Consider the following 16,072-nt stretch of genomic DNA (forward strand, 5'->3'; position numbering starts at 1 on the left):
TTTTGATATCCAAGAGGAGATTTTTAATACTTATAAATATTTGTGATTTGTAAATTGTAAAATTTCATATAATTAATTTTGTGGGCTGTATTATTAACCTATTGAAAGCTTATTGAGAAATCTTTGTTTTCTTTGAGAAACTAAAAAATAAATAAGTAAATTTGCTGTTATTAACTGAACTATTATACACTTTGGATAAAACTTTTTTTTGTGGCAGGATTTATGTAAATATCTACGTGGAGATTTGAAGAATGGCAGTGAAATACAAACAATTCAGACAATTATTGCTTATGGAATTGACAGAGATGAACTGAGAGATGAGATATTTGTGCAGTTAATTAGACAAATTACAAACAATCCTTGTGAAGATGCAATCTTGCGTGGCTGGGTCCTTCTCTGTCTTTCTGTAGTGGCCTTTCACCCAAGCAAAACCCTGTTCAAGGTATTAGAAACATTTAATTAGAAGTGTTTTTTTATAAATGATTGTAATTTTTTATATTTCTCTTAATCTTTTGTAAAAATACATCTATTTAGAAATAAAGTACACTTTTGGCAGTGGTTCTAACACTTCTACTTCATAGATTATCAAAATTGTTGTGAAAAGCATGTGTAGCTTTAATTATTTTGAGAAATATCAATTGGTTACTCATTTAGCTTCTACAAAAATTTTAAAGTGTAAGGAGAACAAGCTTCACTATTCCTAACACATATTTAAGTCATAAATTTCAAGAAAAATTAACTTCCCTCATTAACTTTTTTTTTTTTTTTCACTGGATGTTTCTGTACACAAGTTGGAAACCACTGTGGTAGAGCCTGCTTAAAATGTAAAAAAAAAAAAAAGACAAAAAAAGACTCAAGTTTAGGAAAGGAATGTCAGAGCCTGTGTCATTTGTAGCTGCTGCATACCTTTGAATTCATGCTTTAATAAAGTAAATCATATTAACTGGAAGAGAAGAAATTATGCTGAAAGCAGAGAAAGAAGAGTGATGAGAAGAACAAGTGACCTGAGAGGTCAAGCTCAGATTAGAAAGCAAGGTCTATGATATTGATTCCAGAGAAGGTGGAAATGCTGAAACCTCTAAAATCATTACCACTATATGCAAATACTTTTTTTTCTGAAAAATTCTAAATAATAGTAAAGTATTTTATTTCTACTAATTAGTGCCTTCTGGGACATAATATTTCAAAATTTGGTGAGATGCTTTAAGGTGTCAGTTTTTTATGACCATTTGCACAGCAATTTAAAGATTAAGTTATCAGAACAAAAAACTTATGTTTATAATAGTGTGTTTATAAATCATAAATTACACAAAATATAATGCTGAAAGTAAGATGGTAAGTTTATAAAATAGCAGTGTGAAAACATCAGTAGACAGGAGAGTGACACATCAAAACATATTTGTGGAGTTAAGTTTAGTTTATTCATGGGTTGTGACAGAGATGTTAAATTACAACTTTTTTAATTACAGGTGTTTATCTGTAGTTTAAAATGTTAATTTTAACATGGCAAAAATTTTATTTTGCATCTTTCTTTTGTTTCAGTACTTCATATCATTTCTAAAGAAAGCTCATTCACAGAATTCCTCATTTGCATGGTACACACAGTGGTGCTTGGACAATGTGAACAATAAAAAAACAATGACTCGTCAGTTGCCTCCATCTTCAATGGAAATCATTGTGAGTCTGTCATAATGTTAATGTTTTTTATAATATGTTTGAAAATACATGGAAACAAGTCTCGTTTTTGTGTGTGTGGGAGTCAGACAAAATGGAGATAAAATGGTCCACAACTTATAACCTTATTTTTTAATGCTACATTCTGATCTCATAAAAAAAAAAAAAACTAGTGAATTTATTTGGTTCATTTTAACATATAAGCCTGTGCGAAATCTAATATTAATATTGAGTAAATAGGAGGGAGATTTATATGACTTGGTCTTAACAAAAGGTTATTAAGATACTATATTGTTGACAAGTGTGGCTTTGAGGGGGTAAGGTGTCAGTTTTTCCTTGATATAGTTTAGAATAATTTTATTTGTATAAAACAGATTAGCTAGAATAAGCCCCAAGTTTCAGTTTTAAAATGTGTTCCAAAGGTTATAATTCAAGTAAACACCATTTGAAATCAATAAAACAAAGAGTCTATAAACAGCATAATACAGTTTGAAGGAGATTATATACTGTAAAAAACGAAATTGTTTTGATCATTACACCATTTATTCAATTCATTTTGAGTTTAAAAGCTTGGATAAATTTATATTTTATATATATATACACGCAGAAATATATTTTTCAAGAAGTTAGCTCAAAAAACATAGTTTTAAAGCTGGTCTTATTAAAGTGTTTTAACATAATAGGCTATTCGAAACAAACAGACCATGGTGTGCCGATTTTATTTCATGGATTTAAGAATGAAAGCAATTGAATTTCATCCAAGGAGTACAGCTGCTGATGCCATTCAGATTTTGGCATCTAAGATAGGTCTGAAGTCTGTTGAAGGGTGGGCCCTTTTCGAAGTAAGTATATTGTGGTACTTAAGTATCCTAAAAAGAGGTTTTACTGATACTTTATATTTAATGGCACTTTTTGTTTTGTGTCACAGAATGAATATAAAATGAATTTGTGTTTTTATTGAGCTATATTGCTATGAAAATTTGAGTGTAACATGAAGTTTTGGTGCTTTAATTGCAATTTTAAGAATAAGCTTCCTTTTAAAACAATAAATTGTACCAGGTAACAAAGTGTAAACAATTTATCAAAATTCTAATTCAACCTCTTATTTTTTTAACTGTGCTTCTCCAACAGGTGGTGCACCACCCAAGGGAACAGTGGGGACATGAAACATTTATTGAAAAAAACCATTAATGTCTACTTTCACTCATGTCCTTTTTTTGAACAATGTTACTCTATAATTTTTAATATTTAGTGATGCTGTGTGTATATAGATGGCAGCTTCAAGTACAACAACCAAAAAAAAGGTGTCATTGTCTAAAACCTTTGAGTATCACTCTTATAACATGATATCTTAAGGTTTGAACTTCTTGTTGGATCAGTATATTCAAGGTTGTTAAAATAAGACATGTTTTTTTTTTGTTATTGTCTCCCCTGCTGGTAGAGTGGGTAAGTCTATGGATTTACAGCACTAAAATCAGGGGTTTGATTCCCTTCGGTGGACTCGGCAGATAGCCCATTGTGGCTTTGCTATAAGAAAAACACACTTTTTGTTATTATTAAATTCTGTTTGACCTAACAAAAACTGAATTATATCAAGTTATAAATAATTTGTTTTTTCAGAAAATAGACAACAGAGAACATATTATAAAAGGTCATGAGTATCTTGCAGACGTTATCACTCATATGGAACTGTAAGTATGTTTCTTTCTGTAGAAAAAATTCAAACATATTTTTCTTTGAACTTATTTTGATTAGTTCAAAAAATTGCCTGTTCTGAATGTATTAAGGTCTAGATTAAAGTGTAACTGCCTTATTATAACATGTTAATTAATTTTTCAAAATTTTCTTACAACATCAAGAAATTAATCTCAGAAACACATTATGAAATCATTGCTTTTGACTTGTATGGTAATATTTCAAAGTTTTTTTTGTAACTGTGTAATGTTTTGTTTCTTTCTCTAATTCTGTTGCTATAAATATAATTTTCCCTGCATTTTTAGAATGGTAATTCTTACTTATTTGTTCCTCTGTTTACTTTTTATTTTCAGGAGTAAACAGACTTCTTTCTCACTAACAAAGTATGCAACATTATCAAGAAAAGGACCAAAGTCAGCACCTGATTCGTTAGAGAATTACATTCTTTTTCGTAGGAGGCTTTTCTGGAGTACACAGGAAATTCCACAAGATGCTGTAGAAGTTAACTTGTTATATGCACAAGCAGTACACAATGTGGTTAAGGTATATTAAATGTTATTTTACAGTTAATTTTTGGCATAATATGTTTTTTAAGCCTATTATCCAGACTAGATAAAACAGTGGAATAAATGTAAGAGTATTCTTTGTTTTTGACAAAAAGCTACTGAATATTAATATGAAAGAGATAACTTTGAACTCTGTATTTAAGAGTGAACATTATACAGAGTTTAGTATGTTACATTAAAATGGTTTTGAATATGTAAATTAGTAAGTCACGTAACAGCCACAGCCAGTAAAGGAACAACATGTATCAGAACAACATTTTGGCATTACTAAGCATTTCATCTGCAGTATGATGCTACTAAAAATTGATCTCATTTGAGGAGGGCATGAAATAGCTGTTTTTAATGCAAAATATTCATCTTTCATATTATGAAGGTGTTCATATTGGGAAATTTATAATTTTAATAAAGGAGGTTTCCCCTGTACTTATGTAATTTAAAAACAAAAGCATATGGATCAACTTGAGACCTTCTATAAATTGTACCCTAGCTGTGTTAAGCAAAATTTGGTGTCTTGTAACAGATGAGAATTCATAAGTATTAAAGTCAGTTGCTTAAGCCATCCACATGCTAGATATAGTCATGCAACATAATCAATAAAAATCTTTGTCTGGAAAAGTAGCACAAGTTATTTATACATAAGTTGCTTCCAAGACATATATGTTCATCCATCGTATACCTTGAGGAGATTGAGGATGAAACAGGTATTTATGTCATTCCATGTGAAGACATATCAAAGTGCCAGATACACCACCTGTGGATGTATTTGTGACCAAACTTTGAAATTGAAGTTGGCAAATCACTATTCTCTTACATTAAATTAATTATGTAAATCTAGAATAGAGGAGAGGTGTGCTTTGGGCATGAAACTGTTAGGATGGAAACTTTTGCAAATTGTAACTACACTGCAGGGTCATCACATAGAGCATGATCTCATGTGCTGAAATGGACAATAATGATGTGGTGAGGCTAATAAACATTTTTTAATGTAATACAGTCAACTTTATGTATTTATAAACTGATAATAAAGTTGCAACATTAACAAATGTGATTGTTTTTACCATATGTGCAATATATATATATATTGTACTCTTGTGTCTCTCCTTTTGTGGTGGTGGTTGTTAAATTAATTGAATGGAATTGTAATGATAATAATAAAACAGATTTATGGCATGGATATTTATAAAAATTATGTCTTTTCAGATGTGATACTTATATTAATCTTTGAAAGTTGCATATCTTTCCAGTTGGAAAACAGTTTTAGCTCAATTCAGTTGTTGCTTTAAGATGTAACTAATTTTGTATATTTCTTCCTACACTTTGTTGATTGTCTCCTGATGTGTAGTTGTTAGTTGAAAGAAAAATTTTTATTTAAAAGGAGGATAAGTATCCCTTGACAGAAAAAGTAGCCCTGCAGTTAGCTGGACTTCAGACTCAAATAGACATGGGGGAGCCTAAAAATGGAGTGAACAGGTGGGTAGGAGTCATATTTATCCCTGATGTAGGGTATATTTAATTATTTTGTTACATCTTTTATCCTCGAATAACAGTTGTTTTTAGATGAATAGGTCTTTAGAAAGATTGGTAGGAGTCACAACTGTAAAGTTACTGTTTAATACCTAGATATAAAGTTATTGTGATGTTCGTATGTATAAACAGTAATATTTCTCTTACAAAATACATAGGAAATTTTTTTGGGCTAATTCAGTAATTCCAACTTATGTTAAGCTTAAAATTTTATCATATAGTGTTTGTTTATAACAAAGCTCTTCATACCTAGAATACATTTTTAGTGATGTAATTCCTATACCAAAACTGATTTGTGAGTGGGAATGCTATAACCAATAATTTTTCATCATATTTAATAGTATTTTTTATTGTTTTTCTTGTCCTGTAATTAGTTATGCTGATGTTGAGAGGTATCTAAATCAAAGAATCTGTAAAACAAAGATGTCGTCAGAGTGGATCAAGGATATTGCAGAAGCTCATCAGGTAAAATGGTTTCTGTATTATTCACTTTTTACATTTCATATTTTTCTTACACAATTTCAAGGAAACCATAATTTCAGAAAGCTTAGCCTACCATAATAATGTATAACTTTCTAGAAGTTACAGGACTTTAAAATTAGAACTAAGTGAGATTGTTTATTTGTAATTTAAATTAGAGCTTGTACACTGTAAATCTTATTAAGGTTTGTTTTTTATTTTAGATATGTCAGTCACTTTGTTAAACTGCTACCAATTAGATTTATCAGCAAGCAGTTTGCCATTTAATAAAATTTTTAAATCTTGACAGTCGGTTGCCATTTTGCAGTAAATTGTTTTCATATGGTAGTGATTTTTTGTATATTTGCTAACTGTTTTTTAAAGATGAATCTATAATTATAAAAGAATCTAGAAATCTGAAATTTTGCACACATAATAAATGAACCCTGAGGGTGTGCACCTGGGTATTATTTTTTGTGTGTGCATGTGATCTTTTTGTCAGGTAAGCCAGTGAAAACCACATTGGAAAGAATGTCATGGCAACAAGAGCAAAGATCCTAGAAATCTGAAATTTTGCACCCTTGCTAAGTGTGCCCTGAGGGTGTACAGTTGGCTATTAATATTTATCTACATGTGTGCATGTATGCTCATCTTTGTATGGAAAAAAAACACACATAAAAGATACATGACCATCATAGCTCCAAGAGCAAAATTACCTAGAAACCTAAAATTTTACACCCATACTAAGTAGACTTGAGGGTGTGCATCTGGGTATTATTACTTATCCATGTGTATGTGTGTGAGCACATCTTTTTGTAAAATAAGGTAGTAAAAAAACCATATAGAAAAGAAATGGTTCCTTATAATACAAGTTATAAACCACAAACAGACATGCACATGGTTTCATGCATGCAGCACATATTTTTAATGAGGCAATCTAGTAAAAAAAAACTATGTAGAAAAGAAGTGGTTCCTTATATAACAGGGCCTGGCATGGCCAAGTGTGTTAAGGCGTGCAACTCGTAATCCAAGGGTCGTGGGTTCGCATCCCCGTCGTGCTAAACATGCTCACCATTTCAGCCGTGGGGGTGTTATAATGTGACGGTCAATCCAACTATTCGTTGGTAAAAGAGTAGCCCAAGAGTTGGCGGTGAGTGGTGATGATTAGCTGCCTTCCCTCTGGTCTTACACTGCTAAATTAGGGACAGCTAGCACAGATAGCCCTCGAGTAGCTTTGTGCGAAATTCAAAAAAACAAACAAACCTTACATAACAATTTCTGATGTGTAGAAAAACCAGTGCATTTTGGTAACAATGCATTCCAACAATAGCTTTTACATCATGTTGCTTAGCAATAAAACTAGGACCTAATGTTATTGTTGAGAAGCTGTATACTGAAAGTATAAAGTGAAATTACAAACTACAAAATTGAAAAAAAAATTGTTTTCTAATTCAGAAACTCTTAACTAAAGAGTTGTTTTTCATTATTCAAGTTTAAAATCAGAGGGAATGGTACCCTCATAAATAAGCTACATCCCATAAAAGAGCAACAAAAGTATATTAAAATGAGCTCAGAATACACACACTGATTTGGTCATCTAAATTAAATCAGCCTAATAATCTGAGCAAGCCCAAGTACTTTCACTAATTTGTTATTATGTAAGACATACAAGATGTAATTTTAGTGTTTAATAGCTTTAAAACATAGTCTAATATTGCTTCTCTTGATTAATAGAACAAAAATTGTGTATGCTTGTAACATTCATGTAGAAGTTATGTTTATAACTAAGTTTCACACAGAAAGTATTCTTGCATTGTGTTTAATAATTCATAGTTTAGCATAAAACTACAAGGAAACAGGTTGTAATATTAGTCTGTTTGATTAGATATATTGAACTAAAGATATAAATTTACATTAAGAAAAGTTGTTCATGCTAGTTTTTTTTTTCTTTTCAGGTTTATGGTAGTGGGAAGTCAGAAGTTGTGGCTAAGGTGTGGTATCTTTCTGTAGTCATGCAGTACCCTCTCTATGGAACTGCCCTCTTTCATGTGGTCTATAAAGGTTATCTTATTTATGGTAAGTTGAATATCTTAGTGCTTTATGTCCAAGATAGTTTAATTTTTTTGCTAAGTTTGTTTTTTATCATCTTTGTACAAAATCATTATTGAACTATGGTTTTTCATCAGTTTCATATGAAAGTGCTACTGGATTGTGTAATTGTGTCAAAAATACTGCTTTAAAAGGTGTTGATATATTTAGGACATGAGCTATTGCTTGGAGTAAATGCTGAGGGAATCCTGATAGTGAAGGCTGAGAATAAAAGCATCTTGAATGGGTATCGTTATTGTGACCTAGAATCAGTACTGGTGGATCCCAGTGATAATATTATCAGCATAAATATCCTTAAAAGTCTTCCAGACTTGCACAAGTGCCTGAGTTTTGAAACGTCTGAGAAACATGAGATTGCGAGTCTCATTGCTAGCTATTCTCCGGCTCATGCTTCATGGTTGAAACCTATGTACGAGTTAGGAAGAAGGGTAGGTAGCAAGGTTTATAATATACTATGTGTTCTAGACAAATTCACAAATTTCTCGTAATCTGTTATTGATTCTCAGATTGTTCTAAAACTTGTATTTTTTCCTGAATGTTAATACTCTTTCAAGTTTTAATTCATTTTAAAGTAATTTTTAAAATGTTTTTCTCAACCACATGGTCTATATAAAATTAAACTACTTAGGTGAAACTGACCTTTGAGGACAGAAAGAAACTTCATCAAGATGTAATTAAATGTAGACAGGCTTTAGTGGAGAGTGGAATCTTGCAGAAACCTCAAGAAGAACATTTAAACATCTTCAAAAGTACTTTACGAAGGTAAGTGAACATTTGATACTCATAATAAATGGAAGTATTGGTAGAATATGTTTCTCAATCCAGATAAGAGTGTTGGTAATATATGTTTCTCATTGTAGCTGGGAATATAGACAGTATGTGCTTTCCTTTGTAGATAGGATTATTGGTAGTATACGTTTCCCATTGTTGATCAGAGTGTTGGCAGTATATGTTTCCCATTGTAGATGGAAGTTTTGGCAGTATATGTTTCCCATTGTATATAGGAGTATTGGCAGTATATGTTTCCCATTGTATATGGGAGTATTGGCAGTATATGTTTCCCATTGTATATGGGAGTATTGGCAGTATATGTTTCCCATTGTATATGGGAGTATTGGCAGTATATGTTTCCCATTGTATATGGGAGTATTGGCAGTATATGTTTCCAGTTGTATATGGGAGTATTGGCAGTATGTTCCATTGTAGATGGGAGTATTGGCAGTATGTGTCCATTGTAGATGGAAGTATTGGCAGATGGATATTGTTCCCATTGTAGATGGGAGTATTGGCAGTATATGTTTCCCATTGTATATGGGAGTATTGGCAGTATATGTTTCCCATTGTATATGGGAGTATTGGCAGTATATGTTTCCCATTGTATATGGGAGTATTGGCAGTATGTTTCCCATTGTAGATGGGAGTATTGGCAGTATATGTTTTCCATTGTAGATGGGAGTATTGGCAGTATATGTTTTCCATTGTAGATGGGAGTATTGGCAGTATATGTTTTCCATTGTAGATGGGAGTATAGATAGTATGTTTCAATCAGTTTTCCAGAGCTAATGGAATTAGTTAAAATAACAACAGATGGGAATGTAGACAATATGTGTTTTCCATTGTAGATGGGAGGATAGACAGTATGTGTTTTCCATTGTAGATGGGAGGATAGACAGTATGTGTTTTCCATTGTAGATAGGATTATTGGTAGTGTATGTTTTCCTCAGCAGATGTGAGTTTTTTTGCAATATATGTTCCCCATTATAGATGTATAATGTAACATTATGTAACATTTATGTGTATGTGGTTATTCTTAACTTATAATATGAGCTAGATTCACATTACAACAGATGCCTCAAGTAACTTAATAAAGAAACAACTTAACCAGATTTGTTAATGTTTCATTCACAGGAGGTTTATTTCATCTCAAACTTAATCATGTGTAGCACTGTTAAACTCAAACTGCACAACCTAGAAAAATGTAAATGTATTTGGACCTATTTTAAAAGGTAACAAATAACTAATACATTAATATACACTTATTAATTTATAACCAGTACATCTTTCATTGCACACAAAGAGTAAAACAAATGTAGCCTACACATTGGCCAATGTGTAATTTCATATTGCCATTATTATTATTGATCAACTATTTTCAGTTAAATTGTTTAATTGATAACAGGTGTAAAATCCTAACCTTGTCCCTGTTTCTTTAGCAGTAATAGTAACTTTTTTAAGTGATATTATTAGATTCTTAGACAGTGGTAAGAATAATTTACTTCTTACAGGTAGTAATCCAACTTTTAACAAATGATATTGAAATTTAGGTAATGAATGTAGTTAAGCAGTTTAATAATATTTGAGCAGAAGGTTGATTTGCAGAACTTTATTGATTTTAGATCCTTTGGGTATGCCACTAAGGTTTCAAATTAGTCATATAGTGGTCATGTACCTTGTATTGTTATGTGTCATTTAATTAACCTTAAAAAATAAAGGAATTATTTGTCAACACTTTGCATTCCTAATATGGAAATATTCTAGTTAGTTTTCTAGTATGAGGAAATAACACTTTGTTTATTTTTCAAGGCTGAATAGAAACAAGATTGAGAAATTACGCCAAGAGTATGGAAATACAGAAACATTCCCCCATGCCTACTGGACTTTTACGAAGTCAGTGTTGTCTCAGAGCCTGATGACAATGCGGGAATCCGACACAGAAGCCTCAGCTGTGGATGTGTTTTCAGCAATTTTAGCATACTCAGGGTTGCTAGCAAATGGTATGTGGCTTGATCTGTGTTTTACTTGATGATATCTCGTGCAGTAGCATGTCGTGATGTCTTGCAGTACCATATATGTTGTTATGTGGTACAGTAGCTTATTGTATATTTATGTGTTATGTCTCGTAGTAGCACATGTTACTTTACAACTTGTGGTACATTTTAAAATATTATATACTAGTGCTCCTTTTTATAATTGTAGCTTTTACTTATCCAAACACCTTAACTCTTTTGTAGGAGAAATGTTAATATCTTGCTTTCCAGCCATGTTTAACACCCACATTTCTGATAGTATAGAATTCCATGCAATCACATGTACATACAGTTATGCGTTAAAAGTGAGGTTTTAGTGGCTGATGTAATGTTTCAATGCTACAAACATCTGTTGAGCCTTATTGAGTGTATGGTTTTATTGGTTGATGTAATCTCTGAAAGCTTTAAACATTCAGTTAGTCCCTGATTGTGTGGTTTTAGCGATTAAGGGTGGAGGAGAGTGACTTTTTCATAAAATGTGAGAATTACATCCTGTTCCAGTTGAGAATAGCAAAGCTAATAACAGGTTGAATTCATTTGAGTTTCTGTTGGTAGATATAAAGGGAAAAGATGTTTAGTTGGAATCTTGTTACAGAGTATTACATGAAACTGATAAAATTAATAAAGAACTCTGTACTGAGTTAAGGAATCCAGCTGTTAATGAGGTTAAAATTAAAGGGGATTTCAAGTTCAGGACATAAATTGGGGAATTTTAGCCATGAAGAAGAAAGGTTTTTAGAAACAGTTACTTTATATTTATTGTTAACTTGTAATATAGAAATGTTTAATTGGATGGAAGTTGGGGATCATCTGGGTGTAATTGATCATTGCTCAACTAGGTTTAATGTTTTACTTTGTTTGGAGAACAGATCTAATGAGATTGTGGTTAAAATCTCAAGAAATTTTTCTTGAAAGGATGCAACAAGAATTATTTGTTGTGAATTGGGCAACTGAAGTGATTGGAGGATTCTGATGAAATTGACATATATTTTTAAATATGCAAGGTATACATGTTCATTATAGGGAAAAAGGATTAGCTGTAAGTATAAAAAAAGATGGAGAGAGTTGGTCAAATAGGAAACTAGTAATTGTATATGAAAATATGATTGGTTGAAAGTATAAAAATTAACCCTAATCAGCACGCCTAGGATCCACACGGTCCCAGTTACTTTTTCAATTGTATATTATACAGTCTATCTTATCTGGTGTCTATATAAATTTCATACTATTACTGACTGTTACTACATCGTATGAAACATATTTCTAAATGAATATTTCACTGTATAGATTCTTGTAGAGGTCAATGTATGAAGGTAGTACACTATCATCTCCTTTGTTTACTTATCATTGTGGTGACCAGGTATACATGTGACATTCGTCAACTGGTGTTCTCTGTGATGACTGCTTATAATGCCCTATATTTTAGAAACCTTGTTTGATAATTGTTGTTGTAAATAACCAACCTACTATAGGATACATTTGTGTTGGGGTCTAGTTGGACCCAAGGTGACCCACAGTATACACTTACAGTTTTCTTTGAGCTGAATTTTGCAGTATTGTGGTAAACCCATCATCTGTTGGTGGGTAATGACATGAATATAGGATTTTAGTAAAACTTTGGCATTTTTTGATACACTGTATAAGGAATTGTTTATATCTAATTTTGGTATACTGAGGAACAGTTTCCTGATGTGTCAACATGTTTCCACTAGAATACATATATTTTTATGTTGCTTATATTTCATGCTAACCCTAACAAAAGTTGTAATGCATTGGTTTTTGAAATTCCAATCTAGACCTTACTATAATGGTAATTTTGTACTGGGGTCTGGTTTGACTCCAGGTGTTCCATAATTTAACTTTTGAAATATGTGCTGATGAGAGCTAAATACTTTAAACAAAATGTTAAGGGGGGGGGTAGGTAGGGTCTTTGAGGGATGGCTTAGGAAGAGTAATTATCTGATTACAACAAAAGTTGTAATGCATTGGTTTTTGAAATTCCAATCTAGACCTTACTATAATGGTAATTTTGTACTGGGGTCTGGTTTGACTCCAGGTGTTCCATAATTTAACTTTTGAAATATGTGCTGATGAGAGCTAAATACTTTAAACAAAATGTTAAGAGGGGGGTAGGTAGGGTCTTTGAGGGATGGCTTAGGAAGAGTAATATCTGATTATGATATGGCTGAGTTATTCAATTTTACTTTTACACCAGTTTTTATTAATGACTGTAAGCAATATTCCTTATCCTGAATAACTGATAGATGGAAAAGAAAAATCAAACAAAGTGATAACATTAATGATGAGATTAAAATATAAATTTAAAGTTTAAAAACCAGGACAGATAATATCTCCATAAGGGTTTTGAAGGAGGTTAAGGACTGAATATGTGAGCCACTTGCTACTACTTATGTAGGTCCTTAAATAATGGGCATGTGTCAGAAAATTAGAAGTTTGCTAATGTTATTCTTATTTTCAAGGGAAGTAATATTCTATTGATGTATTTGGCAACGCTTGCTATGTGTATTTGGAGTATTTGCGAAGTTGAACAAATAACTAGCAGATGGGTTTTAATTACAATAAGTTCAAGGCAATGGATTGGAGGTATAATTTGAATTATGAGTATAGTTTTGGTGGTAATAACCTTATCTGTGTTATGGAACAAAAGGATATTAATGTTATAGTTGATTGGTTTCATAAGACAGCTAAGTAATTTGCTGTTGCTTGTTGTAGGTCAAATAGGATTTTAAATTGTATATACAGAAATACTGGAGGTACAAATTTATTATTTCTGAACATTTACATCTAGTTTTTAACTTTATAGCATAGTTTATCTTTAAACATAAGTTGCTATTTTTCACTATGTTCAATTTATAGAACACATGTTTTGTCTTTTATTTTTGGTGATACTTATTCTTTTCAAAATAAACAAGCTAGAGAGAGGTTATGTTCTTTTTATTATTATGAAATCTATTTAATTTTAGAAGTTGCAGAGACCACCATCTCAAGAGAAAAGATTGCCCATAACATATTAAACATCTGTATGAAGAAAGATGCACTTGTGAATGAGTTGTTCTTGCAGCTGATCAAACAAACCACAGACCATCCAGGTAAGGACATTCAAACATTTGAGCTAAGGTCACTCTGATTAATTCATTAGTAGGTAGTATGGATCTTTAAGCATTATGAATGATTAGGTTTGTTAGAGCATGCGTTTTTTGCTAATAATATCCTTTACAGAGTGTTTATAAAGTAAGTATTATTTTGATAAGTTAATGATTTTTATTTATGGAGATAATGTACAAGAACATGTGATGGTTGTAACACTATGTATTAAAGGAAAGAAATCAGAGAGGAGTTTGAAAGAAAGCTTCATTGCATGGTAATACAGACAAGACAATACATAAATTATTTAATAAATTTAAAATAACAGGATCTGTTTATGATGAGCCAAGATTTGGATGCCCAGGTGTCTCTGGGCATGTTGTGGATGCAGTAAGAAATGTTATGGATGAAGAGCTGGGTGTGTCAATTTGTACTTTATCAAGTAGACTGGTTCAAATATCCACAAAATTTTGAAATCTCATTTGAACAAGAAATGTTGTCTTCAGGTGTTACGTGACTTGCATGAAGAGTTATCCACAGCGAAGTGCAGTGTGTGCTGATCTTGTGAAATGCATTCCGATAGTAAATTTGACAAACAATATTATCTTCAGTAATGAATCAGCTTTCTACATGTGGAAAGGTTAATAGTCATAACTGTCACATATGGACTAATGAAGTGCAAGTTTATTTCTGCTATCAGTTGGAAAGAGATATTCCTAAAGTTAATGTCTGGTTGGACATGACAAAACTGAAGATTTATGGATTATTTTTCTTTGCTGAAGCTGCAGTTACAGGTATTATTTATCTGACATGATTCAGCATTTTTTAGAACCACAGCATTATTCAGATGGCATTTTGAACACCATTGTCTTTCGACAAGATAAGGCACTTTCTCATTACACAACAATTGTTTGGGAGCACCTGAATGAACAATTTTCAAATCAGTGAATTGGACATGGAGGCAACAGGCTTTAAACAGCTTGATAACTAGATCTAACACCATTGGACTTTTATGCTTGGGGCTTTATCAAAACAAATATTTGTCAGAAAAAGGTTAGAGATCTCCAGGATTTATGTAGACATATTGTAACAGCTGTTAACAAAATAACCCTTGAAATTCTCTAAAATGTATCCCACAGTTCTGGTGACAAATTCTGTAGAGATACTGATGGTACTCATATAGAATCATTTCCATGACTCTTCATTGAATGTATGAGTTCTATCGTATTGAGTTTGAATTTCATCCATTTTTGGTGTTTTTACTGATATAGATAATTTCTCTATAAACACCCTGTATAGGCTGAAAACCCTGCATTTGAGTTAACACTGTAGAAGTGAACTTATAAAAATCCTTTTTTGCATATAAAGGAAAGGAAATCATGGGACATGACTAGAAATATGAAATTTTACTGTTGGTTTTTTATATACAAAATCAAAATTAATTACATATAGAATAATGTACTTAACTTTAATGCTCAGTAAACTTTTTTACAGTTTCTGTTTTTGTCCGGATTTTTTTCCTTATTATGACTTTTTTGTGGAAATTGTAGAACCTAACAGCCGAGGAAATCTGAGACACTGGCAGCTGCTGTCTCTGGCATGTAGTGTTATATTTCCAACAAACAAAGAGATCTTAAGCTACCTTCAGGCTCACCTACGGAAGTGCACTATTGATGATGTCACAGAAGAAGGCCAGTTTGCACAGTTTGCTTATAAAGTAAGACATTAGTTTAATAAGAAATTATTGTGTAACAAAACATTTTTGGTGAAATCTAAACAAGTTTCTTCACCATAGATAATGGAAAAGATACCAGAACTAAAATTATAATTTTTCATAGCATTGCAGTGAGCCTATAAATAGATTCTATGTATGTGTAATAAAACCTTTTTTACAATTACAAGTGTAAGAAACCATGTAAAGATATACAAATTCAAAAGTATACTAATAGTTTGGAACTAAGTTTTTTTTTTGTTATTTGAAGTTAATTATGCTTTAAAAATTGTATATTAATCTTTTTTTGTTCAGTATCAAATTTATGGACAGGAATAGGTTCAATTTTTACTACTTTAGGACAAAATGTAAGGTAAAAAAAACAACAACAAACGAATCTACCATTTTTTAAAACCAGTATT

General features: G+C 31.6%; 1 protein-coding gene across 2 annotated transcripts in view; it reads left to right on the forward strand.

Moving 5' to 3' along the window:
* The window catches only part of LOC143226563 (unconventional myosin-VIIa-like), a 71,905-nt gene that overhangs the window by 36,208 nt on the left and 19,625 nt on the right, over positions 1 to 16,072 (forward strand). For both annotated transcript variants that reach the window (XM_076457686.1, XM_076457685.1), the window contains 13 exons: positions 218 to 442; positions 1,543 to 1,677; positions 2,358 to 2,516; positions 3,295 to 3,365; positions 3,723 to 3,912; positions 5,311 to 5,405; positions 5,834 to 5,924; positions 7,874 to 7,994; positions 8,178 to 8,455; positions 8,656 to 8,789; positions 10,611 to 10,801; positions 13,819 to 13,944; positions 15,490 to 15,656. In XM_076457686.1, coding sequence (XP_076313801.1) covers positions 218 to 442; positions 1,543 to 1,677; positions 2,358 to 2,516; positions 3,295 to 3,365; positions 3,723 to 3,912; positions 5,311 to 5,405; positions 5,834 to 5,924; positions 7,874 to 7,994; positions 8,178 to 8,455; positions 8,656 to 8,789; positions 10,611 to 10,801; positions 13,819 to 13,944; positions 15,490 to 15,656 — 1,983 coding nt within the window. The remainder of the gene's footprint in view (positions 1 to 217; positions 443 to 1,542; positions 1,678 to 2,357; positions 2,517 to 3,294; positions 3,366 to 3,722; positions 3,913 to 5,310; positions 5,406 to 5,833; positions 5,925 to 7,873; positions 7,995 to 8,177; positions 8,456 to 8,655; positions 8,790 to 10,610; positions 10,802 to 13,818; positions 13,945 to 15,489; positions 15,657 to 16,072) is intronic.

The sequence above is a fragment of the Tachypleus tridentatus genome, chromosome 9 (assembly GCF_004210375.1).
Source record: "Tachypleus tridentatus isolate NWPU-2018 chromosome 9, ASM421037v1, whole genome shotgun sequence".
NCBI lineage: Eukaryota > Metazoa > Arthropoda > Merostomata > Xiphosura > Limulidae > Tachypleus > Tachypleus tridentatus.